The sequence below is a fragment of the Balaenoptera ricei genome, chromosome 1, assembly GCF_028023285.1.
Source record: "Balaenoptera ricei isolate mBalRic1 chromosome 1, mBalRic1.hap2, whole genome shotgun sequence".
NCBI classification, from domain to species: domain Eukaryota; kingdom Metazoa; phylum Chordata; class Mammalia; order Artiodactyla; family Balaenopteridae; genus Balaenoptera; species Balaenoptera ricei.
Genome location: NC_082639.1, coordinates 53,830,723 through 53,857,370, shown reverse-complemented (window position 1 = coordinate 53,857,370; position 26,648 = coordinate 53,830,723). Strand labels below are relative to the sequence as shown.

The following is a 26,648-nucleotide window of genomic DNA, read 5'->3' as shown; positions in this document are numbered from 1 at the left end:
TCTTCCAATTTTCTTCCTACTAAACTGTCTATATCTAAAAGGAACTCTCCTTTTGGTTTTTTATGTTGCCATTAATAGTTCTCAATTTCCTGAGAAAAGCACTTGCCCATTACATTCCTGAATATTCCTAAGTGTATGAAATTCCTGAGTGCTAATGGCAGACTTAAAAGCAGCTCCTAAAATGCAAGAACATATAAATAAAAAGAATCTGAAATTGGGAGTTAAGAGACTTAGGTCTAGTCTTAAGCAGACCAACATTTATATTTAACAGAGTTGTTACAAAATTTTAAATGAGCGATTTTTATGAAAGTGCTCCCTTAAGTACTATAATACAAATAAGCATAAAGAACAAGTAAATTAAAATATGTATTTATAATAAAAATCATGCAAGTATCTTGAGTTTGGTAGTGAAAAAGAAAGAATGGAGGGACTTCCCCGGTACTGCAGTGGTTAAGAATCTGCCTGCCAATGCAGGGGACATGAGTTTGATCCCTGGTCCAGGAAGATCCCACATGCTGTGAAGCAACTAAGCACATGCACCACAACTACTGAGCCTGTGCTCCAGAGCCCGCAAGCCACAACACTGAGCCCGCGTGCCACAACTACTGAAGCCCGCACACCCTAGAGTCTGCGTGCCGCAACTACTGAGCCCACGTGCCGCAACTACTGAAGCCTGCATGCTCTAGGACTCGCGTGCCACAACTACTGAGCCTGCATGCTGCAACTACTGAAGCCTAGAGCCCGTGCTCCGCACCAAGAGAAGCCACTGCAAGTGAGAAGCCCAAGCACCGCAATGAAGACCCAACGCAGCCAAAAAAAAAAGAAAGAAAGAATGGAAAGTCAAATACAGTAATCAGGCTTTGGATTACTGCAATACTCCCTCAAAATGGCTTATCTGTAATCAGTTTTTCCCCACTCTAGCATATGCCACACATCCCTGCCAAATTAATCTCCCTGTGGCTCAGCTTTGACTAGGTAACTTGTCTGCTCAAAAACCATCCTCAATGATTCATTACCTAACAGATTTATAATGAACTTCTCTGTGATACTAAAGACTTTCCACAATATGATACAAATCACCTTTACAGTCATCTTTTCCACTACTTCTCATCTATACTCAAAGTGGGCTTTACTATTTGGTTCATACTATTCCATAACAAAAATATCCTCCCCAATATCAGCCCATTTAAATCCATTTAAATCTTCTTCTTCTGACTCAAACACGCACTTCTAAGACATCTTTTCCTGTTCCCACCTATCTCTCATTCTCTTCTCTGAACTCCAATGGGAAGATAGTATTTACTGACCATCTATTTTATACTAGGAACTAAGCTAGGTGCTTTATAGACATTGTTTCATAGGAGTATTATTAGCACCATACTAGAATGATTCTAATCCCCAAAATGATAACAATCCCCTCTCCCCAAAAGGCAGTACTTCCAAAGCAAATCCTAAGAACTTCATAAAAACAACCTCAAAAACTAACAAACAAAAAACCTTTACGGAGGAACTTCTCTCTTTCTCCCTATGCTTTACCCTCTACCTGTATACCCTCTTACCAGTCACCAGTCCTTCCAAAAGAAAAGAAAGGTGAATCTGACAAGTCAGAGCCTGAGGCTTTGCAACGATCTACATTTTACACGAGCAATGAGTTATAGTGCACACACCAGGCAGAAGTTGTCTCTTAATGGCTAGGCCTGGAATTGACATAGCTTCATTTCTAACTCATTCTATTGCTTGATATGAGACACAAGCCAGCCCAGATTCATATGAGAAAAGAGACAACACAAAATGTGATTCACTGAGGACTGTCTTTGGAGACTAGCTACCATAAACAAAATGTTACCAAAAAACCGATAGTCCATTAAGTCAGCAATTTGAAAATCACAAGTCAGGCTTTAAAAGATGCAAACAAGCCAAAGAGCACAGAAATAGTAGAGATGATAATGATTTTCTGGAGGAACAGAAACACCCAGAAGGATGATTTACTTCGTAATATTTTAAAAAGGAAATCAAGTTTACATACCTCATAAAGTCATGTAAATATGGGGGGGGAAGCAAAAATGAAACACTTTTTCAAGAAAGTAAGGTCCAGTTCTTTTAAATTTTAAGTGCTATGCCATTTCTAGTTCCATCTTTATATAATAATATTGACATTGATAAAAAATAATCCTAAATTATGTTCAGTGTATTCAGAGAACAGCAAGAGAGGCTGGGTTTGAATACAAGTTTCAAGACTTACCTAGATATACGACCTTGAATATGTCACCTAATCTCAGTTTTCTAATTTGCACAAAAAGAATACCTTAGAAACATATTAGGTTTAAATCTCAGAAAGATATCTAACTCAGAAAGATATGAAATTTAAATGAGAAGGTACATAAACTACAACATACTAGTGGGTGCTCAATCGATTTTAATCCTTCTTAAACCATCCATACTACACAAACTCTAAACAATGAAAATACATTCAACATTTTAGAATAATTTTCACCAATAAAAATAAAACTAAAATACTACTCTATAACTTAAAACTATCTAGAACATGTAGTTACCCTGAACAATCTGTTCTTCAGAGATTAGGGATTACCATAATCTTATGATGCCCACTTAAATATCTAGATAGGGAAAGCTACACATATGTAAATAATAGGTTAAATAACAATTCCTAGGTCACTGCTGAAATGTGTTGAGTACCTGTATGACAATGTTCAGACTTTATAAATGAAATCTTCATCACATAACCTATCCATCAGATTAAATGGTTGAAAAAGAACATAAGCCTCTGTTTGCAGATGACATGATTTACACACAGAAAATCCTAAAGAATCCACAAAAAATTATTAGAATAAAAGAGATTACCAAGTTTACAAGATACAAGATCAAATCATAAAAATCAACTGTATTTCTATATACTAGCAATGAAGAGTCTAAATGAAATGAAGAAAATTCATTTTAAAATAGCATTGAAAAGAATAAAATACTTAGGAATAACTTTAACAAAAGAAGTGCCAAGACTTGCACACAGAAAACTACAAAACATCATTGAAAGAAATTAAAGACCTAAATAAATGGAAAGACATCCCATGCCCATGGATTGGAAGACTTAATATGGCAATACTCTGTTAATATGCCAATACTCTGAAAATTGATCTACAGATTCACTAAAATCTATATAAAAATCCCAGCTGGATTTCTTGCAGAAATTGATAAGAGGATCAAAAATTCATATGGAAAATGCATGGAATCCGGAACAGTCAAAACAATCTTGGAAAAGAAGAACAAAGTTGGAGGAATCATACTTTCCAATTTCAAATTTTACAAAAAGCTAAAGTAATCAAGAGAATGTTCTACTGGCATAAGAACAAACATACAGATTAATGGAATAGAACTGAGAGTCCAGAAATAAACCTTTACATCTATGGTCAACTGATTTTAGGTAAGTGTGGCAAGACCAGTCAATGGAGAAAGAATATTCTTTTAAACAAATGGTGCTGGGACCAGATAGCCACATACAAAGAATAAAGTGGAACCTCTACCTCACATCATAAGCAAAAATTAACTAGAAATGGATCAAAGACCTAAATATAAGAGCTAAAAAGATAAAAACTCTTTAAAGAATAGGTGCAAATCTTCATGCCCTTGATTTAAGCAACAGTTTCTTAAAACAACATCAAAAGCACAAGCAACAAAAGGAAAAAAAATAGGTAAATTGGACCTCAAAAAGTAAAAGTTTTATGCTTCAATGGACACTATGAAGAAAGTGAAAAGACAATCCAAGAATGGGAGAAAATATTTGCAAATCATATATTTGCTGAGGGATTTTTATCTAGAATATATAAAGAACTCTTACAACTCAATAATAAAAAGACAACCCAATTTTAAAACATGCAAAAGATTTGAATGGACATTTCTTGAAAGAATATACACAAATTACCAATAAATACATAAAAAGAGGATTAACTTCATATGTTCATCAGGGAAATACAATCAAACTCACAGTGAGATACTTCACACTCACTAGAATGGGTCTAATTAAAAAGATAGACATTAACAAGTATTGCTGAGGATGTGGAGGAATTCAAACCCTCAAACATTTCTGGTAGGAATGTATAATGGTGCAAACAGTTTGGAAAACAGTTTGGTAGTTCCTTAAAAAGTTAAACTTAGGGTAAACATATGATCCAGCAATTCTACTCCTAGGTATATACCCAAGAAAACTGAAAACATATGTTTACACAAAAACTTGTATACAATATTCATAGCAGCATTATTCATATAGCCAAAAAGTGGAAACAACCCAAACATCTATCAACTAACGAGTGGTTAAAGAAAATGTGATATATCCATACAATGAAATATTATTCAGCCGTATAAGAGAATGAAGTATTGATATATACATGCTACAACATGAATTAACTTTCAAAACGTTATGTCAAGTGAAAGGAGTCAAAAACAAAAGGCCACAAGTTATACGATACCATTTATATGAAATGTCCAGAATAGGCAAATCCAGAGAGGCAAAAAATAGACTGGTGGATGCCAGGGATTGGAGAGAGGTGGGGAGGAATAGGGAGTAGTTGCTAATGGGTACAAGGTAGCTTTTGGGGGTGATGAAAATGTTCTGGAATTAGATAGTGATGATGGTTGTACATTCCTGTGAGTGTACTAAAAACCACTGAATCATACACTTTAAAAAGGTGAATTTTAGTAGTATATGATTTAAATCTCAATTTTCAAAAAATTAATGTCTATAATCTTCAAAATACAATGTCAAGTTATTATCAAGTTTTAACTGTCTAAATAGCTAGCTGGCCATGACTTCCAGTGAACCAGGAGCCAACAGCCAATTGTGTTTTACCTGAATTTGTACTGTCAAGGGGTTTTACTAAATTTTATCATTCCTATCTTATGGATATTAACTTCTTCCAGTTGAAACTGGTTCTGCTGAGTATTTCTCCATCTTTGAAGGATTTTTCATCTCCAATTTGTTTCTAGTCTTAAGTGGGCTTCAAAACCACCATATGATCCTTATTGGATTTGTATGCAAACCAAGAGTAACTAAGTTAAAAATAAGAATCTGAGTGTGTTCCTAGAAGAAAGTCATATGTATCAGCATGTGAACTTTAAATGGTCTGCTTTGTGTGTTCAGCAGTCTATTTTGCTTGCTTCCTGGTTCATACATGAGGTTGCCTGATGCTGAGTCTGAAAACCTGAGGTATTATCATCACCTGAATAAATTCTATCTTCTTTGGAATTTTCTTTTTTAAAGGACCACATGATATGCCTGAGTTTCTAAGCAATGTTTATGATGGTATTTGGCTCTCTCTTCAGGTAGTATTCTTATCTACATTCCTTACAGAAATATTTCATTCAAAGAGAATCTCAGCAATTGTCAGTGACTTAATAAGGGAGATAATACATGTCTTCAAATATTTCTTTGGATTTATACAGTTTTCAAATCTTGATACTTACTATATTTCATATTGTTCCAAGCAGATATAAATTTAGTTTTTAGCTTGTCAACTTCATCTGTTCCTGTGGCCTCCATATTCAGATTCTAAAGAAAAAGCCATCACTTGATTGCATTCTTCTGTAAGTTTAGACTTTTGTTCTGACATAAAGAAAAGAAGTTAAAGAAAAATAAGTAATGAGTACATATTATATGGTGCACTATCTATATGGTGCACTATCTGCTAAAGTTACTTAAGTGATTAAATACAACTTGAACTGGAAATGAGCAAATCAATTTTTCATTTTACAGAATAGAATACAATATACTCTAAAAATATTTTAATTACAAAATATATTTTATTGTTGTATATTTTATGTACAATAAAAATTATCACACAAAACCAAACAATAAACTCCCCCAGACACTCACAATTAAGAACAATAACTTAGTAACACAAGTCAGTCTTGGTGAGATTATTCAAGACTTGTTTCATTTGTAATCAGAGAGGGTGATTTGAAATCATATAAGAAATGGCGACTATCTTCAGAATGGAGGCTTCCACTTATATTGATTAAGTCACTAGTTTCATATAAAGCCTAGTTGTTTTTTTTAATTAAGGCATTTCCTATATTTCCAATACATCCTTGCTTCCTACTGCAGCATTTTTTAAAAAATCGAATGGCTTAAATTTACAAGACAATGTTTTCTTACTTTAAAATAAGAATAAATGTAGCTTATAAGTATTTAACTTACTTGAGGGAAAATTGATATACGTGATATGTAATCTGAAAGAGGAACAAATTATAACTGAAAATGTTTGAGCTTATTTGAAATAATTCACAGACAGTTTTCTTTTCAAGAAAAGAATGCCACACAGAACATTATCCTTTCAGGGTTATAAATATCAACTCAAAGGTATCGATACATTTGTTTCTCTGACAATAGGCATTCCATTTTATAATATGTATTAGAAGCTACTAATTATACATTATAACTGTGACAGAAGAAAGCATGGTCCACCGGAAGAATTTAAAAAGCCAATGCGACTAAGCACAGAATCCAAAAAAGTGGCATGAGATGTGGCTATCGGGTTAGACAGTGGCCAAAGCACACAGGGCCTTGTAGACCATGTTAAGGGTTTTGTTCTTTATCCAAAGAGCAACTGGTTCCAAACAGGAATATCAGAATCAGATTCTGTGGGTTTGTTTGGTTTTTTTTTGACTCCAACACGGAGAACAGATTGAAAAGGGACAAGAGTAAAGGGTGAGAGTTTACTACTACTGTATAGGATGAGGAGAGAGATGGTAGCTTGGACTAGAGCAGTGGAGATGGACAGAAATGGACATATGAAGAAACGTCAAGAATTCATTAGGTCTCAGTGATAAAATGGATGTGAAAGGTGAGAAAGAGGAATATGTCAAAGATACACCCAGGTTTCTGGCTTGTGAAATTAAATAGTTGGTGCCAATCACTTAAATAGGGAACATTAAATTAGGGGGACTTCCCTGGTGGCTCAGTGGTTAAGAATCCGCCTGCCAAAGCAGGGGATACGGTTCGATCCCTTGTCCAGGAAGATCCCACATGCCGCGAAGCAACTAAGCCCATGCGCCACAACTACTGAGCCAGCACTCTAGAGCCCACAAACCACAACTACTGAGCCCATGTGCCACAACTACTGAAGCCCACGCACCTAGAGCCTGTGCTCCACTACAAGAGAAGCCACGGCAATGAGAAGCCTGCACACTGCAACGAACAGTAGCCCCCGCTCACCGCAACTAGAGAAAGCCCGCGTGCAGCAAAGAAGACCCAACACAGCCAAAACTAAATAAAATTTTTTTTAATTATTTTTAAAAATAGGGAACATTAGGAGAAGGGCAGGTTAGAGGGAGAAGATCATGAATTGGATTTATGTGGAGTTTGAGATGGCTCTGAGATATAGTAGGGAATCATTCATTTTTATTTAATCACTCGATAAATTATTGCCAGGCACTGTTCTAGGTAGTGCAGATATAGCTTAGGGCAAAGGGAGTAAAATACTTGCTTTCATGACGCTTACATTCTAGACATTCTAGAGAGGCCAACAAGGCAGTTGGATATATAGCTCTGGAGCTCAAAGGTGAGGTTTGGGTGAGAGCTATTAATTTGAGAATTGCTGCTGTACAAATGAAGAGTTAAGAGCTATAAACATGTTTCTCAAGGATTCTGCCTCGTCCATGATGGTACCCCAGCCTTGAGGATGATATTCAAAGCCCTTCATGAAATTACATCTGCCCACTTACTCAGCTTTCTCTCTTGCCACTCCCTCACATGCACTATATACTAAAGCCATTTTTAATATTAATATTAAAGCTTCCTAAACTTGACATGCTAATATCTCCATGCCTTTGCATGTGCTCTTCCCTCCACCTACAATGCCTTCCTGCTCACCCTCATTTTTTGACTGTCTTACTATCATGAGTCCCTACGACCCAGCTTAAGTTTCTCCTCCTCTGGTAAGATTAGTAAGATTTTTACCCTCCTCCCAACCTCAAACTAAGACAGAAGCCCCTCTTCTTAGCTCCTTAGGAGCCTATGTCTTCCTCTATCACAGCACTCATCACACTGTATTGTAATAACTTGCTTCTTACCTGCCTCTTACACCAGACAGTAAACTTTTCAAATGTCCTTAAATTCTGCCTGGCACACAATTGTTTCTCAAAATGTTTATTAAATGAATCAGTGAACTGAAAAATTATGAAACATAAGCAGTAGTCTTACCTGCTGTAATTAGAATTCTTTAACTGACAACTAGAATAAAGAAAAAAATTTCCTCCCAAAAGTGCATTATTTAACAAAATTTGGAAAAGCAAGAAGGAGAAAAGTTTATAAAATGTGTGATTATATAGTGCATCCACATGATGGGTTATATATCCATTAAAAATGCTTACAAAGAGTCTGTGAAAATGGGGAAACATTATGCAAAATCTAAAACTTTATGTATCACACAATACTGCCTGGGGGCTGAGGGGGAGGTGAAGGAGTAAAAAAAATGTATACCCAATTGCTGACAATAGTTTCCCTGACAAATTGCGTATGGCTATTTTTTTTTTATCACTATCGCCCACCTTTTCCAAATCTTATACAAAAAACACACGCAATTTTTAGAATTTAAAAAGTTTATTTTTAGGGACTTCCCTGGTGGTCCAGTAGTTAAGCCTCCAAGTTCCCAATGCAGGGGGCCCTGGTTCTATCCCTGGTCAGGGAACTAGATCCCGCATGCCACAACTAAGAGCCCACATGACGCAGCTAAAGATCCCACATGCCACAAATAAAAAGATCCCGAATGCCGCAACGAAGATCCCATGTGCCACAACTAAGATGCGGCACAGCCAAATGAATAAATGTTACAAAATATATATAAAGTTTATTTTTAAAAAGCCACCAACCATGAATCTTCTAAATACAAAATATTTAAAATAAGAGAATGTAAGGAACTTCCATACTGTTCTCCATTGTGGCTGCGCCCATTTACATTCCCACCAACAGCGTAGGAGGGTCCATTCTTCTCCACACCCTCTCCAGCATTTATTGTTTGTAGACTTTTGGACAATGGCCATTCTGACCAGTGCGAGGTGATACCTCATTGTAGTTTTGATTTGCATTTCTCTAATAATTAGCAATGTCTAACATCTTTTCATGTGCCTTTTGGCTATCTGTATGTCTTCTTTACAGAAATATCTATTTAGGTTTTCTGCCCATTTTTTGATTGGGTTATTTGTTTTTTTTATATTGAGCTGTGTGAGCTATTTGTATATTTTAGAGATTAATCCCTTGTTGGTCACATCATTTGCAAATATTTTCTCCCAATCTGTAGGTTGTTTTTTCATTTTGTTTATGGTTTCCTTTGCCGTGCAAATACTTTGATTTAATTAGGTCCCATTTGTTTCTTTTTGTTTTTATCTCCATTACTCTAGGAGACAAAGCCAAAAAGATATTGCTGTGATTTATGTCAAAAAGTGTTCTGCCAATGTTTTTAGGGGGGTTTTTGTTTTGTTTTATTTTTTGGCTGCGTTGGGTCTTTGTTGCTGCACATGGGCTTTCTCTAGTTGGGCAAGTGGGGGCTACTCTTCCTTGTAGTGTGCAGGCTTCTCATTGTAGTGGCTTCTCTTGTTGCAGAACACGGGCTCTAGGCACACGGGTTTCAGCAGTTGCAGCACGCAGGCCCTAGAGCGTGCAGACTTCAGTAGTTGTGGCATGCGGGCTCAGTACTTGTGCCTCATGGGCTCTAGAGCGCAGGCTCAGTAGTTGCGGCACACGGGTTTAGCTGCTCCACGGCATGTGGGATCTTCCCAGACCTGGAAAGATCAAACCTGTGTCCCCTGCATTGGCAGGCAGATTCTTAACCGCTGCGCCACTAGGCAAGTCCCTCTGCCTATGTTTTCCTCTAGGGGTTTTATAGCATCCGGTCTTACATTTAGGTCTTTAATCCATTTTGAGTTTATTTTTGTGTGTGGTGTTAGAGAGTGTTCTAATTTCATTCTTTTACATGTAGCTGTCCAGTTTTCCCAGCACCACTTACTGAAGAGACTGGAGGTTCTTTAAAAAACCAAAAATAGAACTACCATATGATTCTGCAATACCACTCCTGGGCATATATAGGGACAAAACTAATTCAAAAGATCCATTCACCCTAATGTTCACTGCAGCACTATTTACAATAGCCAAGACATGGAAGCAACCTAAATGTCCATCGATAGATAAATGGATAAAGAAGATGTGATACATATATACAATGGAATATTACTCAGCCATAAAAAAGAATGAAATAATGCCATTTGCAGCAACATAGATGGACCTAGAGATTATCATATGAAGTAAAGCAAGCCAAAGACAAACATCATATGATATCGTTTATATGTGCAATTTAAACAAAAATGATACAAATGAACTTACATAAAGAACAGAAACAGACCCACAGACAAAGAAAACAACCTTATGGTTACCAAAGAGGAAAGGGGCGGGGGAGGGATAAATTAGGAGTTTGGGATTAACATATACACACCACTCTATTAAAAATAGATAACCAACAAGGACCTACTATATAGCACAGAGAACTATACTCAATATTTTGTAATAACCTGTAAGGGAAAAGAATCTGAAAAAAATAGACCTATGTATGTATGTATAACTGAATCACTTTGCTGTAAACTTGAAATAACACAACATTATAAATCAACTATACTTCAATAAAAATGAATAAATTAAAAAATAAAAATAAAATAAGAGAATGTACATGCATGTATTTTCTTTCTAAGTTAGAAAGAAAGTAGGCCACAGGGAGGACCTTGATTCAAAGAGTTCCCAATACCAGCTACCAGGAACACTCTGGACAGTCCTTAGCAACAGTGTGAAAGTCAACATGACTTTCAAGTGTGCTGGGGGAAAATCAAGACAAAATGAGACATTTTCTATGAGGAAAGTCTGTATATTAGATAAAGACTCCTAAATAAATAAATAAATAAATAACCAAGGTAAGATGCTGTGACAGATACAGAAATTAATGAGACAAATATACTAACCTCAAGGAACTTAGAGTGGAATAAATTGTTAAATTATTCTTTTACTGTTATTTTTACTTCAAACTCCTGCTACTTATAGACTATTTACTCAGAGTAATTTTACCCCAAACTTGAAACATTTGAAATGTTTTTGGAACATCTCAACTATTTTATAAGAATGCATTTATTGCCATTGTTTAATATAGAGTACATGGAAAGAATAAAATTATTATCATAAGGTCAAATTAACTAAGTTGTTATTAGTTTAACAATTCAGTATAGTTACTTTCCATATAACTAAAATTGAATTCCAATCTTCTATAAAGACAGAAACCCACTTTATTTCCATAACAAAAATTTAAATGGCTGTTTCTAAAAATCCTAACTTTTTAGAGCAGAGATGATTTTGAAAGGTGATCCCTCGAACCATATTAGAAAGTACTATAAACTAAAACACTTTAAAAAGGAACCAAAAATTCCTAATGAGGAAAGCATTTTCCTTACTGCATATTAAAACACATTATAAAACTACAGTAATTAAGTTTAGTAATACTTAAATTTATTGATCTTATTAGCAAAGGATGACACTGAGTAAAACATAACAGGGAGTAGAGAAATAAATCCAAATATATTTGAGAATTTAGTGACTGATACAAGAGATATTTCATATCAGTGAGAAAAGATAGCTGATTTAGTAAATAGTACTGGAATAATAAACTAGCCAGTTTAAAAATAAAGCTACCTCACACATTATAAATTCTAGACCAATCACAGAATTAAATGAAAATGCAAACACATGGCATGTTTGCACATACTACAGGGAAGTATTGATTTAAATGTTTTTAACAGTCTTGTAGAAAAGACCTTTCTAAGCATGGTATGCAATACTAGAAATCAGAAAGGAAAATGTAATCACATAAAAAAGAAAACTTCTGCCAGGAAGAAGAAAAAGAAAGCATTAACAAGGTTGACTTGCAATTCATAAATTAAGAAAAAAATCCAATTCATATTGTATAGACAAAGCATTAATGTCCGTAATATACAAAGAGCTCTTAAAAATCAATCAGAAAAAAAAAACTAAATGGAAAAAAAAACAAGCATTCTGAAAGAAAAGGACCAATAAACATATGAAAATATTTTCAACCTTACTAGGTCAAAGTAATGCACATTAAAGAAATTTAATATTTTTTTCATATTCACAAGAGATATTAGCAAGCCTGAGGTAACAAGCATTCTACAAAATTATTTCTCAGATAACAAACTCCTTGAGGGCAGAGAATGTGTCTTGTTCACTACTATATCCTCACACCTAGCACACAGGAGTGTGCAACACAAATATCTGTTGATGATACATATTATGACCTATATTTATCACCATAAAGAGATATCCAATAAAAAGTTTTTTAAAAAAGATATCCAGAGAGCATCAAAATATGTGAGGCAAAACTGTAAGAAGAAATAGACTAATCCACTGTTATAACTGGAGACTTTAACACCTCTCTATCAGAAATGAACACATTCAGCAGGCAGAAAATCAGTAAAGACATAACTGAGCTCAAAAGCAGCATCAATCAACAGCTACAGACTACCCCTCCAAGGGGCCTCTGTAGGGGGGAAAAAAAAAACAGCTACAGACTAGACAGCTACAGACTACTTCACCTATCTTCTCAGGTTCATACAGAATATTCACCAAAATAGACCACATTCTGGGCCATAAAACACCTCTTAACAAATTTAAAAGGATCAAAATCATACAGTGTTTGCTCTTACCATGGTGGAGTTGAACTGGAAATCAAAAATGAAAAGATAGCCTAAAAATCCCAAAATACTTGGAGCTTAAACAACATACCTCTCATGGGTCAAAGAAGAAATCTCAAATCTCATGGGTCAAAGAAGGGAAATTGAAAAGTATTTTGAATTAAATGAAAATGAAAAAGTAGTATCTAAATTTGTGGGATGCAACAAATGCATGGCTACAGGGAATTTTATAGCACTGAATGCATATATTAGAAAAGAAAGATAAAATTAATAACATAAGCTTCAACCTTAGAAAACCAGAAAAATAAGAGCAAATTAAATCTAAAGTAAGCAGAAAAAAGGAAATAATAAAAATTAGGGCAGAAAAAAAATAATCAATAGAGATTGAATGAAACCAATCAATGAAACCAAAAGGGGCTTCTTTGAAAAGATCAATAAAACCTATAAGCCTCTAGCCAGGCTAACTAAGAAAAAAGAGAGAAGACACAAATTACTAATACCAGAAATAAAGAGAAGGCATCAGCACAGCTCCCACAGAAATTTAAATAATAATAAGAAATATTATGAACAACTCTATGCTCACAAATTTGATAACCCAGATGAAATGGACCAAATCCTTGAAAGATAGTCTGCCAAAAGTCACAGAAGAAAACACAGACAATCTGAATAGGGCTATATCTATTTTTAAAAGTGAATCAATAATTCATAACCTTTAAAACACAAAGCATCAAGCCCAGATGGCGTCACTGAGTTCTACCATACATTTAAGAAAGAAGTTATGTCCATTCTCTACAATTTCTTCCAGAAGATAGAAGCAGAGGGAATACTTCCAAACTCATTCTATGAAGTCAGCATTACCCTAATACCAAAACCAAAGACATTACAAGAAAAGAAAACTACTGACCAGTGTTTCTCATGAACATAGCTGCAAAATCCTCAACTAAATATTAGGAAATCAAATTCAGCAATGCATAGGAGATGCATCTGGGTGGCCTCTTTAGTGGAGTAGGAAGACCCTGAGCTCACCTCCTCCCACAGGCATACCAAAATTACAAATATTTACAGAGCAACTATTGATTATAGACCGGAAGACCAACAGAAAAGATCTTCTACAACTAAAGGTATAAAGAAGTAAACATACAAGATGGATAGGAGGGGCAGAGACTTAGTATAGTAAAGACCCATTCCCCAGGGCTTCCCTGGTGGCGCAGTGGTTGAGAATCTGCCTGCCGCCAATGCAGGGGACACGGGTTCGAGCCCTGGTCTGGGAAAATCCCACATGCCGCGGAGCAACTAGGCCCGTGAGGCACAACTACTGAGCCTGCGCGTCTGGAGCCTGTGCTCCGCAACAAGAGAGGCCACGATAGTGAGAGGCCCGCGCACCGCGATGAAGAGTGGCCCCTGCTTGCCACAACTAGAGAAAGCCCTCGCACAGAAACGAAGACCCAACACAGCCAAAAATAAATTAATTAATTAATTAAAAAAAAAAAAAACCCATTCCCCAAGGTGGCTGACCCAGGAACAAAATGATAATTACAGTTGTAGAGGTTTCTCCCCAAGGAGAAAGGGGGTCCAAGCCCCACACTGGGGTCCCAAGCCCCCCAAAAGATTTGGCTTGGAAAGCCAGTGGGGCTTACTTTCGGGAGAGGAAGAGGACTGGGCAAAATAGAGACTCCACTCTTAAAGGACGCACTCAAAACCTCACACTCTCTGGGACCCAGAACAAAACCAGTAATTTGAAAGGAGTCTGGGTCAGACCTACCTGCTGATCTTGGCAGAGAGGCAGGAGGCAACTGGAGCTCACCCTGGGGACATACACACTGGCGGCCGCCATTTTGGGGAGCTTGTTCTACTGCAAGGACCCCGGTGCTGTCAAGTACCATTTTGGACTCCTCTCTCTCGCTTATTATCTCTGGAACCAAGCCCTTCCCACCAACATGTCACCACCTGAAATGGGGTTCCTAAGGCCATGCAACTAGTCAGGCAGAGACACAGCCTCACACACCAGCAGGCCAGCTACCTTAAGACGCCCCCCTCCCCCAAGCCCACAACTGCCACAGGACCCGCGCTGTACAGAAGAGGGCCCAGGACCTGGCCCCACATACCAGTGCACCAGCACTAGCCTCAGAACCGCCAGGCCTTGCAGCCAGAGAACCCAGGGCCTGGCCCCACCCACTAGTGGGCAGTCACCAGCCACAGAACTCCCTGGGCCCAGGCCTTACCCATGAGTGTGCCAACACCTCAACTCCAGGACCCCCAGGGCCCTACAACCAAAGACCCTGGGACCCAGCTTCACCCACCAATTAGCAGGCACTAGCCCCAGGACCACCTGGGCCTCACCCCGCCCCCCACACCAACAGGCTGCTACCAGCTCTGTAATCCCCAGGCTCTACAGCCAGAGATTCCAGGATTCAGCTCTACCAACCAGTGGGCTGGCACTAGCCCCAGGACCTCAGACACTAGTGGGTGGGCACCAGCACCAGAATCCCATGGGCTACGGACCCACCCATCAGAGGGCAGACACCAGACCCAGGACCACCACAGCCCCACAGCCTGTCATGTCAGGACACAGCCCACCAACCAGCAGAAAAGCACCACCCACAGGACACACTGGGTCCTGGCCCTGCCAACCAGCAAGCCAACACCAGCTCTAGGATGCCCTGGGTCCCTCAGCCAGCCTCCCCAGGATCTAGCCCAACACACGAGTGGGTAAAAAATCAGCTTTGGGACACCCCAGACCCTGCAGCCAGCCATGCCAGAAAATGGACCTGACCACCAGCAGGCTGACAATAGATCCAGGACCCCCCAGCCCCACACCAGAACCCAGTTCCCACCCACCAGTGGGACAGCACTAGCCCCAGGACCCTCTGGGGCTCTGCAGTCAGGTGCCTCATGACCCAGCCCCACCAACCAGCAGCCAACAGCCTCTGCACAAGACAGGGCCTGACAAAGAAATAGACTGGGGACCAGTCATGCCTACCAGACCAACCACAGTAGCCAGCTCACCACAACAGAAGAACCCATGCAGCCCACAAAGCGGGCACCCTTAGACCATATAGCTCCGGTAACTACAAGGGAGTGCACTGCTGGGACGCATAGGATGTCTCCTACACAAGGTCACTTCTCCAAGGATGGAAACATAACCAACCTAACAAATACATAAAAATAAAAATAGCAAATTAGGCAAAATGAGAAAACAGAAAAATATTTTGCAAATAAAGTAACAAGATAAAATTTAGAAGAACTAAAGGAAGCAGAGATAAGCAATCTAACCAATAAAGTGGTCAAGGTAATGATCATAAAGATGTTCAAAGAACTCAGAAGAAGATTGGATGAACAGAGAGAGAAGTTAGAAGTTTTTAACAAAGAGTTAGAAAATACAAAGAAGAACGAACAGAGGTAAATACAGTAACTGAAATAAAAAATACAACACAAGAAATCAACAGAAGACTGCATGATATAAGCAATGGATCAGTGAGCTGGAAGACAAAGTAGTGAAAATCACTAAACCTGGATGGAAAAAGAAAAAGTAATAAAAAGAAACAAAGACAGTTTAAGAGACCTCTGCACAATGACTCACATTCACATCACAGGGGTCCCAGAAGAAGAAGAGACAGAAAAAAGCAGAGAATGTATGAAAGACATAATAGTTGAAAACTTGCCTAAACTGGGAAATGAAACAGACACAGACATCCAGGTCCAGGAAGCATAGAGAGTCCCAAATGAGACCAACCCAAAAAAGACTACAACAAGACACATAGTAATTAAATCAGCAAAAATTAAAGATAAAGAGAACATTAAAAACAGCCAAGGAAGAAGCAACAAGCTACAAAGGAACTCCCATTAGGCTATCAGCTGACTTTTCAGCAGAAACTCAGCAGGCCAAAAGGGAGTGGCATAATACATTTAAAGTAATGAAAGGGAAAAACCTACAACCAAGAAGACTCTACCTACCCAGCAAGGCTTTCACTCAGATTTTATGGTGAGATCAAGATTCACAGACAAGCAAAAGCCAAAAGAGCTCAGCTCAACCAAACCAGCTTTACAGGAATTGTTGAAGGGACTTCTCTAAATGAAAAAGAAAGGCCACAACTAGAAACATAAAAATTACAAAAGGAAAACCTCACTGGTAAAGGCAAATATACAATAAAGGTAGTAAACCAACGAAGTACAAAGTTAGTAGGAAGGTTAAAAGACAGAAGTAGTAAAACCACCTACATCCACAATAACTAGTTAGGGATATACAAAACAAAAAGATGTAAAATATGATGTCAAAAACAGTAAACATGGTGGGGGAAGAAAAAATGCAGGGTTGTTAAAATGTGTTTGAACTTAAGAAATCAGCAACTTAAAACAATCATATAAATATATAGAGATTGCTATATATAAACCGCATGGTAATAACCAAGCAAAAAACTACAATAGATACACAGAAAAAAAAAAAAAGAAAAAAGGTATCCAAATACAACACTAAAGCTAGTCATCAAATTACAAGGGAAAAGAGCAAAAGAAGAAGAAAGGAACAAAAAGAACTACACAAACAACCCAAAACAGTTAACAAAATTGCAAAAATTACACAGCTATCAATAATTACTTTAAATGTAAATGGACTAAATACTCCAAACAAGGGCAGAGAGTGCCTGAATGGATACAAAAACAAGACCCATACATACGCAGCCTACATGAAACTCACTTCAGATCTAAAGACACAGACTGAAAGTGAGGGGACGGAAAAAGGTATTCTATGCAAATGGACATGAAAGCCAGGATAGCAACACTTATATCAAACAAAATAGACTTTAACAAAGACTATAACAAGAGGCAAAGAAGGAGCTTGCATAATGATCAAGGAATCAGTCCAAGAAGTAGATATAACTGTTGTAAATATATAAGCACACAACATATGAGCACCTAAATACATAAAGCAAATATTAACAGACATGAAGAAACTGACAGTAACACAATAACATCAATAGTAGGGAACTTTAACAGCCTACTTACATGAACTGAAAACATCCAGATAGAAAATCAATTCGGAAAAAGGGGTTTAAATGACACATTAGATACGATGCATTTCAAAGATATATAGAGAACATACCATTCAAAAACAGCCAAATACACATTCTTTACAAATGCACATGGAACTTTCTCCAGGATAGATCAAACGCTAGGCCACAAAACAACTCTCAGTAAATTTAATAAAATCCAAATTATATCATGAATCTTTTCTGACCATAATGCTATGAGACTAGAAATCAACTACAAGAAAAATACTGCAAAAGAGCACAAACAGGGCTTCCCTGGTGGCGCAGTGGTTGAGAATCTGCCTGCTAATGCAGGGGACACGGGTTCGAGCCCTGGTCTGGGGGGATCCCACATGCCGCGGAGCAACTAGGCCCGTGAGCCACAACTACTGAGCCTGCGCGTCTGGAGCCTGTGCTCCACAACAAGAGAGGCTGCGATAGTGAGAGGCCCGCGCACCGCGATGAGGAGTGGCCCCCACTTGCCACAACTAGAGAAAGCCCATGCAAAGCAACGAAGACCCAACACAGCCAAAAATAAATTAATTAATTAATTTAAAAAAAAAAAAAAGCCAGACCCTAGTTAAAGTGGTCAGGACAAACTTATAAAAAAAAAAAAAAAGGCACAAACACATGGAAGCTAAGCAATATGCTAGTAAACAACCAATGCTTACTAGCATGATTTTGAAGTCACTGAAAAAATCAAAAAATACCTGGAGACAAATGGAAACAAAAACACGACAATCCAAAATCTATAGGACAATAAAGACAAAAATAAACAAATGGGACCTAATGAAACTTAGAAGCTTTTGCACAGCATAGGAAACCATAAACAAGATGAAAAGACAACCCTCAGAATGGGAGAAAATATTTGCAAACGAAGCAATGGACAAAGGACTAATATCCAAAATACACAGCAGCTCATGCAGCTCAATATCAAAAAAACAAACAACCCAATCCAAAAATGGGCAGAAGACCTAAATAGACATTTCTCCAGACAAGATATACAGATTGCCAACAAACACATGTAAGGATGCTCAACATCACTAATCATTAGACAAATGCAAATCAAAACCACAATGAGGTATCACCTCACACCAGTCAGAATGGGATCATCAAAAAATCTACAAACAATAAATGCTGGAAAGGTGTGGAGAAAAGGGAACCCTCTTGCACTGTTGGTGGGAATGTAAATTGATACAGCCACTATGGAGAACAGTATGGAGGTTCCCTAAAAAACTAAAAATAGAACTATCCCATAACCCAGCAATCCCACTACTGGGCATATACCCTGAGAAAACCATAACTCAAAAAGAGTCATGCACCACAATGTTCACTGCAGCACTATTTACAATAACCAGGACATGGAAGCAACCTAAGTGTCCATTAACAGATGAATGGATAAAGAAGATGTGGCACATATATACAATGGAATATTACTCAGCCATAAAAAGAAACAAAATTGACTTATTTGTAGTGAGGTGGATGGACCTAAAGTCTGTCATACAGAGTGAAGTAAGTCAGAAAGAGAAAAAGAAACACCGTATGCTAACACATATATATGGAATCTTAAAAAAAATGGTTCTGAAGAACCTAGGGGCAGGACAGGAATAAAGACGCAGACATAGAGACTGGACTTAAGGACATGGGAGGGGGAAGGGTAAGCTGGGACAAAGTGAGAGAGTAGCACTGACATATATACACTACCAAATGTAAAACAGATAGCTAGTAGGAAGCAGCTGCATAGCACAGGGAGATCAGCTCGGTGCTTTGTGTTCACCTAGAGGGGTGGGATAGGGAGGCTGGGAGGGAGACACAAGAGGGAGGGTATATGGGGATATAAGTATACCTATAGCTGATTCACTTTGTTATACAGCAGAAACTAACACAGCAATATAAAGCAATTATACTCCAATAAATATTAAAAAAAAAAAAGAAGTCCATAATGTTAAAAGTGGAAATCTCTAAGAGATGCAATATCATTTTTTTTAACATTAGGAGAAGCTTTAACAAGGTATGATTTATGTTGAGACTCTATGCTGACATTATGCAATGTCATTTCTACTTTCTTTTTTGTACTTCTCTTTATTAAAGTGTTTACATTGAGTCTCTTTTAAAATAATAACAGAATTATTCAAAAGTAAATCGCTCAAATGAAAAACTTAACACAGGAAATTACAAGTGTGTCCAGGTTATGTTAAATTCTAACAAAAACAACTTAAACTGCTCAACTAATGTTGGAAGCCATCCAGACGCTGCAACACCATGACAAGGTCATGGGGCGCTCCAGTGCGGAACTGCAAGGCGGAACCGCACGTGGAAGGTGGACTACATTCCTCGTAAAAGCAATACTTATAATTTCTATATATGTAAATTTAAGTGTGGCAGGATTTGCCCCAAGGAAAAATCTTAGATTTCCTGACTTCCCCTTTGAGTACTGTTTGGCAAGGCCCGGTGCCTAAAAAGGGACATTTGGAAACAGTGACTAAATCTGGACATAGGGAAATGTTTCTTTGGAAAACACCATCCTCCCTAGAGATATGGTCATATGAGGGTGTTTATGATGGTAATAATAATTTGTGGTTCAATATTAATGGTAGTTTAATGATATTTGATCAATTAACTGGTGAACAGATATGTTCTAGATTAGGGACAAATAGAAATGATTTGGAAAGTTATTCTTTAATAGATTATTAGGATCCTAATATTGTTTGTTGCTATATTAAATTGCCTTTGAGTAGCAATATTCAAAATAGAAATTATAAAATATATTTTAGATATTTTAATGGCATTATAAAAAAGGAATGTCCATGTAGGAAAAGCTATGTGGGGGCTAGGGATATATAGAATATAAGGATATATTTAGACTTAGGTGTTAAGGTTGGTTAACCACCAAGAATAATTCTTAGAACATGTACTGTACGTAATGGTACCCTTGGAATCTATCTTATGAGAAAATCTAGAAACTAAAAGGTATGGTTTACATAATCTTTTAAGGAAATCTTTGTGGGTTCAAAATGATTCATTCTTTCGACTCAAAACAATAGTATTACAATATATGTTAATGATTTATGTAATTCTACTGTAATCTATATATGAGTATATGAAATAAAGAAAGCACGAGATGGTGCTATTTTTAGTTGGCTGAGTCCACGAGTCTCAGTCTCCTTCCTGTTGTTCATCGCCGACGCTGTCCATCCTTTTGGGGTATCCTGGATCCTGTTGGAGCTGGACTCCGACAAAATAAGAAATCTACAGAGAAGACATTCTATTACAAAATTCCTAAAAAGCCTATGAGAAAGATAAAAATGCTGAGACAAAGTGCTTTTTTCCTTTTTAAGATAAACAACATTATTCTTGTGTTTCTCAAAGACATCAGATTCAGCTATTTAGTCATTTACAAAACTTAACTTCCTCAATGTAATTCCCCAGAACAGCTTTAGCTGAGTAAAATGACTTGGAGGCTACCCCTTGTTAACTCATAATTTTTTTTCTCCTAAAAATAAATGTGGTGAGATCTGGAAAGAGGAAAAAGCATAAATTAATACTTGCATCCATTCAGTCTACTAAAATATTTTCTTTAAATGAGTCTCATGTATGAATAGGGAATATAGTTAATAATTACATAATATCTTTGGATGGTGACATACTGTAACTAGACTAATTGTGGTGATCATTTTAAAATGTATAAAAATACCAAATCACTATGTTAATAGGAACTAACATAGTGTTTAGGTTAATTATACTTCAAAAACAAACAAACTCATAGAAAAAGACATCAGATTTCTGGTTACCAGAGGAGGGGATGACAGAGGAGGAGTTGGATGAAGGTAGTCAAAAGGTACAAACTTCCAGTTATTTAAAAAAAAAGAAAAGTTACAAACTTCCAGTTGTAAGATAAATAAGTACTAGGGATGTAATTAACATGATAAATATAATTAGCACTGCTGTATGTTACATATGAAACTTAAGAGAGTAAATCCTGAGTTCTCTTCACAAGAAAAAAAATTTTTTTTCTATTTCTTTAATTTTGTATCTATATGAGATGACAGATGATCACTCAACTTATTGTGATAATCACTTCATGATGTATGGAAGTCAAATCTTTATGCTGTACATCTTAAACTTATACAGTGCTGTATGTCAATTATATCTCAATAAAGCTGGAAGAAAATGTATATAATAATTTAAAAAATCAATGAAGAAAAAAATTTGTTCCTTTTGTTTGTGTGAGAAAAGCCAGGGAAAGGCAAGACAAACAGTACTTTTAGTTTAACTATAAAAGAAAAAAAAACATACAAATGAAGAAACCGCAATTATAAACTATCCTCACCTACAAATTCCCTTTCCCAAAGCTTTCCTGATTTAAAAAAAAAAATTAAAAATGAATTAAAAGTCACTAGTCTATCAATTATAAAGTGAAGAGATGATTTACCCATTATCCAGTATATTTCAATCTCCTGTGATACCTAAAATACATGGTTTGACTGCTCCAGGAAAAAAAAAATGATACGCCAAAACTCTTGGTTATTTTATGTAGTGTTGTCAGAGCCTCAGTCTAAAAAACCATCCAAATAACATTCTCCACAATTTCCAAATACTTTTTAGAAGGGATTTATGGTTTATTTCTTAAAACTTTAGAGAAATTGGCAACACTTTTTTCAAGTAGACATTCTTCACTAACGCATACTACAACAAATTTTATCATCCACCATTTCCATATTTGTTTGCTGTTTACATTCTGACGATTCCATTTTTAATTTAAAAATAACAGCATTAAAGAGGAGAAAACTCTTTACCTCAGTAAACATAGATAAAGCCACTAGATGAGGTTCATTCCTCAACTTTATTGTTAATGATTTGAAGTGCAGAGTGAAGACTAAACAGAGCTGTTTTGGAAGACAGAACTACAACATTTGATATGAAAATCATCGATTGAGACCCAAATGTCATTTTTAGAGAGTCACTTTTCTAACCACAACCACACATTAAGATGGTCGATAAATTATAAACTGATAAATGTAAAAGGTACTCAAATCAATGTCCTTGAAGAGTAGATAAGGATAATCAGCCTCCCCCATATGGCAATAAATAGAATATTTTCTCCACTGAGGATTTAAAGCCAGTAAAAACTCCTGACAGAACTTTAGGGGACTGATTCTACAGATATCTCAGTCACGCAGCACAACCAATAAAAACACTGCAGGATTCCAGGATTTGTGTATGGTTGGGCATCTTCCCCAAATGGTATTCTGCAGCAAAAGAAATATAGATATTGATTTAGAATTTTTGATGTGCTTTTAGCTATGCCATCAAATAAATTGAACTGTGAGGAAGTTTTTCATCCACTGTAACCTTTTCTACCTGCTTGCATTTTTAGTAACAAATATCAATCCCTTGTCTGACCTTGAATGTCTCTCAATATGTTGGTCTGTCACTTCTGCTCTCTTATTTCTTTTCTCCATCTCAGTTCTTTGTTTACAGAAACGTCAACTATTGTATCCATTTCTATTCCTTTGCTTTTCCTATACTTGCCAGTCTTCTATCTTCATGTCCTGAACTTGTCTAAAAATGTTCAGTTTGTAAACCCAGCACGCTTTTTTTTAAGTAGCAAATATGAAGATAGGGAGAGCACTAGAAATATTTACTTGGATTGCCCTCTTTCAGAGCTAACAGTTAGGCAACGTAGATGGCAGTAAGAGATAAAGATAAAAAGACTGAGAAAAGGGACAAGCAACATAATAAGGGTAAGACACGCACATCCAGAAACTGGCTTGGTAGTTTTGCCTAAAGGATACATCTTGTAAACAGTCTTAGAACTCTTTAGGATTGCATCCTCCAGTTAAAGACACTAAATCAATGCACAGCTACTTCATAATGATGACATAAATAAAACGTACTACTAAGGTGTTCTTCTCTGAAATCTAAAATGAAACTTATATGGAAAAACCTAAGTACTGAATAGACACTTACCCTGACATATGACTTGTATCAAGTTCCTATAGGCAAAAATCTCCACCTATGCAGCACTGAGTATTACATGTTCACAGACTGTAAAGTCATCACCATAACCAACCTAAATGGTTGAAGGCTACAATAGGAACTATTAATGTTATCTGGGCTGTCTTAAACATTCCTTGATCTTATCTCTAAGAAGAACATAATATTGACTATAGTTTGATAAATAAATTTTAATCATGTAGTTGTATGGATACTCTAGAACTCTGTCAGTACTTTAGTAACTGCTGATGAGTCCACGATAAATATGAATGTTTGCAGCCTCCATACTTTAAAGAGCAACTTTGCAAGGTGTTAAGTACACAGTCTACATATAAGAGATAACATAGTGAGTCAAATCATTTAATCAATAAAATGAACTTAACCTCTCTAAGAACTGAAGGATGTCAGAATCTTAGGATTAAAAGGGAACTTAAAAGCATCTAGTAACTATTAAGTAGTACTATTAATAGTTCTTGACCATTTTCCTACACAATACACTCCAATCTACCAGTAATCTCTCCTAACTTGCACTGCTTGGATGGGGAGGAGCAGTGAAAGAAAATGTGTAAGTTTAAAAAGCAAAAAACAAAAACAAAAAATCACTCCTATCCCTAGGAATCTGATCTGCTCTCTGGTTCGGGCTCACTAATCGCGAATCAGTTCATCCACCCATATGGCAGCAAGATTTCCTTTACAATATCTTTGCCAAGTGCATTTACCCAGCCTCTGAGTGAACACTCCTAAAACAGGGAGCTCAGTATATAATGAGCTTTGTATTGAGCTGAATATACAGCAGCAAGTTTAAAAGCCTGATAATATTTTAAACTATTTTTTTTCTACTAACATAACTGCTCTAGAGTATCCATACAACTGCCTGATATCAGCTAATTTTAAACACCTACACTTGGCTTGAAAGACATACGGAACCAAAAGTCTATGTCCTTCTAATTTCTAGTAACTGGTCCTGGCTGTGCGCTCTGAAATCAATCCCTCTTCCATTTGATAGTCCATCAGATATTCAAAGACATATTTCCTGCTCTTCACCCCACCCCATCATCTCTTTTCCACATTAAATATTCTTAATTCCTTCAATTAGTCAGAAGATTGTTATAAGTGGTAATGAGTGCCTCAATCAGAGTGCTGGTAAGGGGATAAGGAATAAGGAGATACAAGTTACAAGCTGAGACGGTAGAACTAGCAACATCATATAAATATATGAATGTTTATATGCCCACATACAGGAGAGAGAATAAAATGACTGAAATTTCAGGTCTGATGTCTCAGAGAATAATGATACCTTTAACAGAAAAAGGGAACCCAAGAGGAAAAGGCTAAGGGAAGATGGGGAGTTCAGTGTGAGACACAGTGACTTTGAGATTTGTAACAAGGAAATACCAATAAGATCTTTTCCAAGTCCCATTCCATTAGATACTTTCGTCAAGAAAAAGGTGCATCCATATTATTGACACTAGTATTATATGTCATTTAAACACAAAGTATCACATTTATTCATTCATCAAGTACTGGAGTACTTACTTCTATAAGGCACTATGGGAAATATAATAAGCCACGAAACCCAGTTCCTGTCCCCATTAACCTTGCATTCTAATAAGCAACATGTTTATAACTAACCAGAACTCAAGATTGAATGTGGTTATGTCTCACAACAAAAATATAAAATGCTATAATAATTAAGAGAAATATTTTTCCATTTCCAATGAGAACATTCACACATGAAAAAAAATCACAGGGTAACACACAGTCATAACTGGCATTCTTCAAATACAAAGAACAAGGACATACAAATAACATAAATCTTTCTATTCTGGGTGTCAATACAGGAAAACACTAGCCATATTTTTTAGGAATGAGTTAAAGTACCCTGAACAATTATGTTTATTGTTAAAGATTAATGCTTGAATTGTATCATCAGTCAAAAGAAGAGCACTGTTTAAAATGTTCACAAACATAATTGTTTTGGCTTACAAATGGAATTGCCTGACGTCATTTTTCTCATCATTTCTAATTTTAAATAATAAAAAATTATATCAATTTGAAAAAAGAGCTACAAATTTAAAGCCTTATAAAGATAAAAACTGCATATTCTCTATCTGATATAACTATCCTAGAGCTCCCTATTACTATATATTATGATAAAGTTTTAAATTATTATGTCTACTTTAGTAGTTTTACAGATAACCGATTTTACAAAAAGAGTCTATTAAAAAGTGGTTTAGTAGGAACTTAACTATATTTTAAATTGATAACATAATCACAGAAGAAATCATTCAAATACCTTTGAACACCTGCTTTCTTTGACTATATATCTTTAGTGGGATATATTATAAGGACATAAAGTGGCAAAGAAATCTTTACTTGGTAAATCTGTTGCAGGAGAGAGTATCAGTATAGCAATTCCAAAACTATCATATGTGTGTGTAGGGCAGATTAAATGAGTAAATATATTGATATGGTTGAGAATCAGAATTCTCCCTGTAGGAAAAGGGAGATACAAATATGAACTGAGGAAAGGTAAAGTTGAACTCTGTGGTTCTGAACTTGAATTGAAGGTATCCTATAAAATCATGATTTCTTTTAAAAAATGTGTGTGCATGTGTGTAACCATTTAAAGGGCCTAGAAGCAACAACCGTAGTAGTAGTGAGTATATCCAATGTCCAAATTTTGGTTTCTAAGTACCATTTTCCACTAAAATGAACGAGGGCTCCACTGTAAAATAGTTGATTCCAAGTAGAATATACAAGGTGAGCCTGGAACACCTTATTGTGCAAAGAAGTAAGAAGGTGCCCAAATACCAATGTGGACATATGCAAAGGCCACAGGAACTAGTTTGAAGGGACTAAACAAATTTGAGATAA

The 26,648-nt window shown here is 36.5% G+C and overlaps 1 protein-coding gene across 1 annotated transcript in view; it reads right to left on the bottom strand.

Moving 5' to 3' along the window:
• Positions 1 to 26,648, bottom strand: part of ATG4C (autophagy related 4C cysteine peptidase) — a 98,448-nt gene that overhangs the window by 64,578 nt on the left and 7,222 nt on the right. The window contains exon 2 of the mRNA XM_059899073.1: positions 5,476 to 5,614. Within this exon, the coding sequence (XP_059755056.1) occupies positions 5,476 to 5,551 (76 nt within the window). The 5' untranslated portion in view covers positions 5,552 to 5,614. The remainder of the gene's footprint in view (positions 1 to 5,475; positions 5,615 to 26,648) is intronic.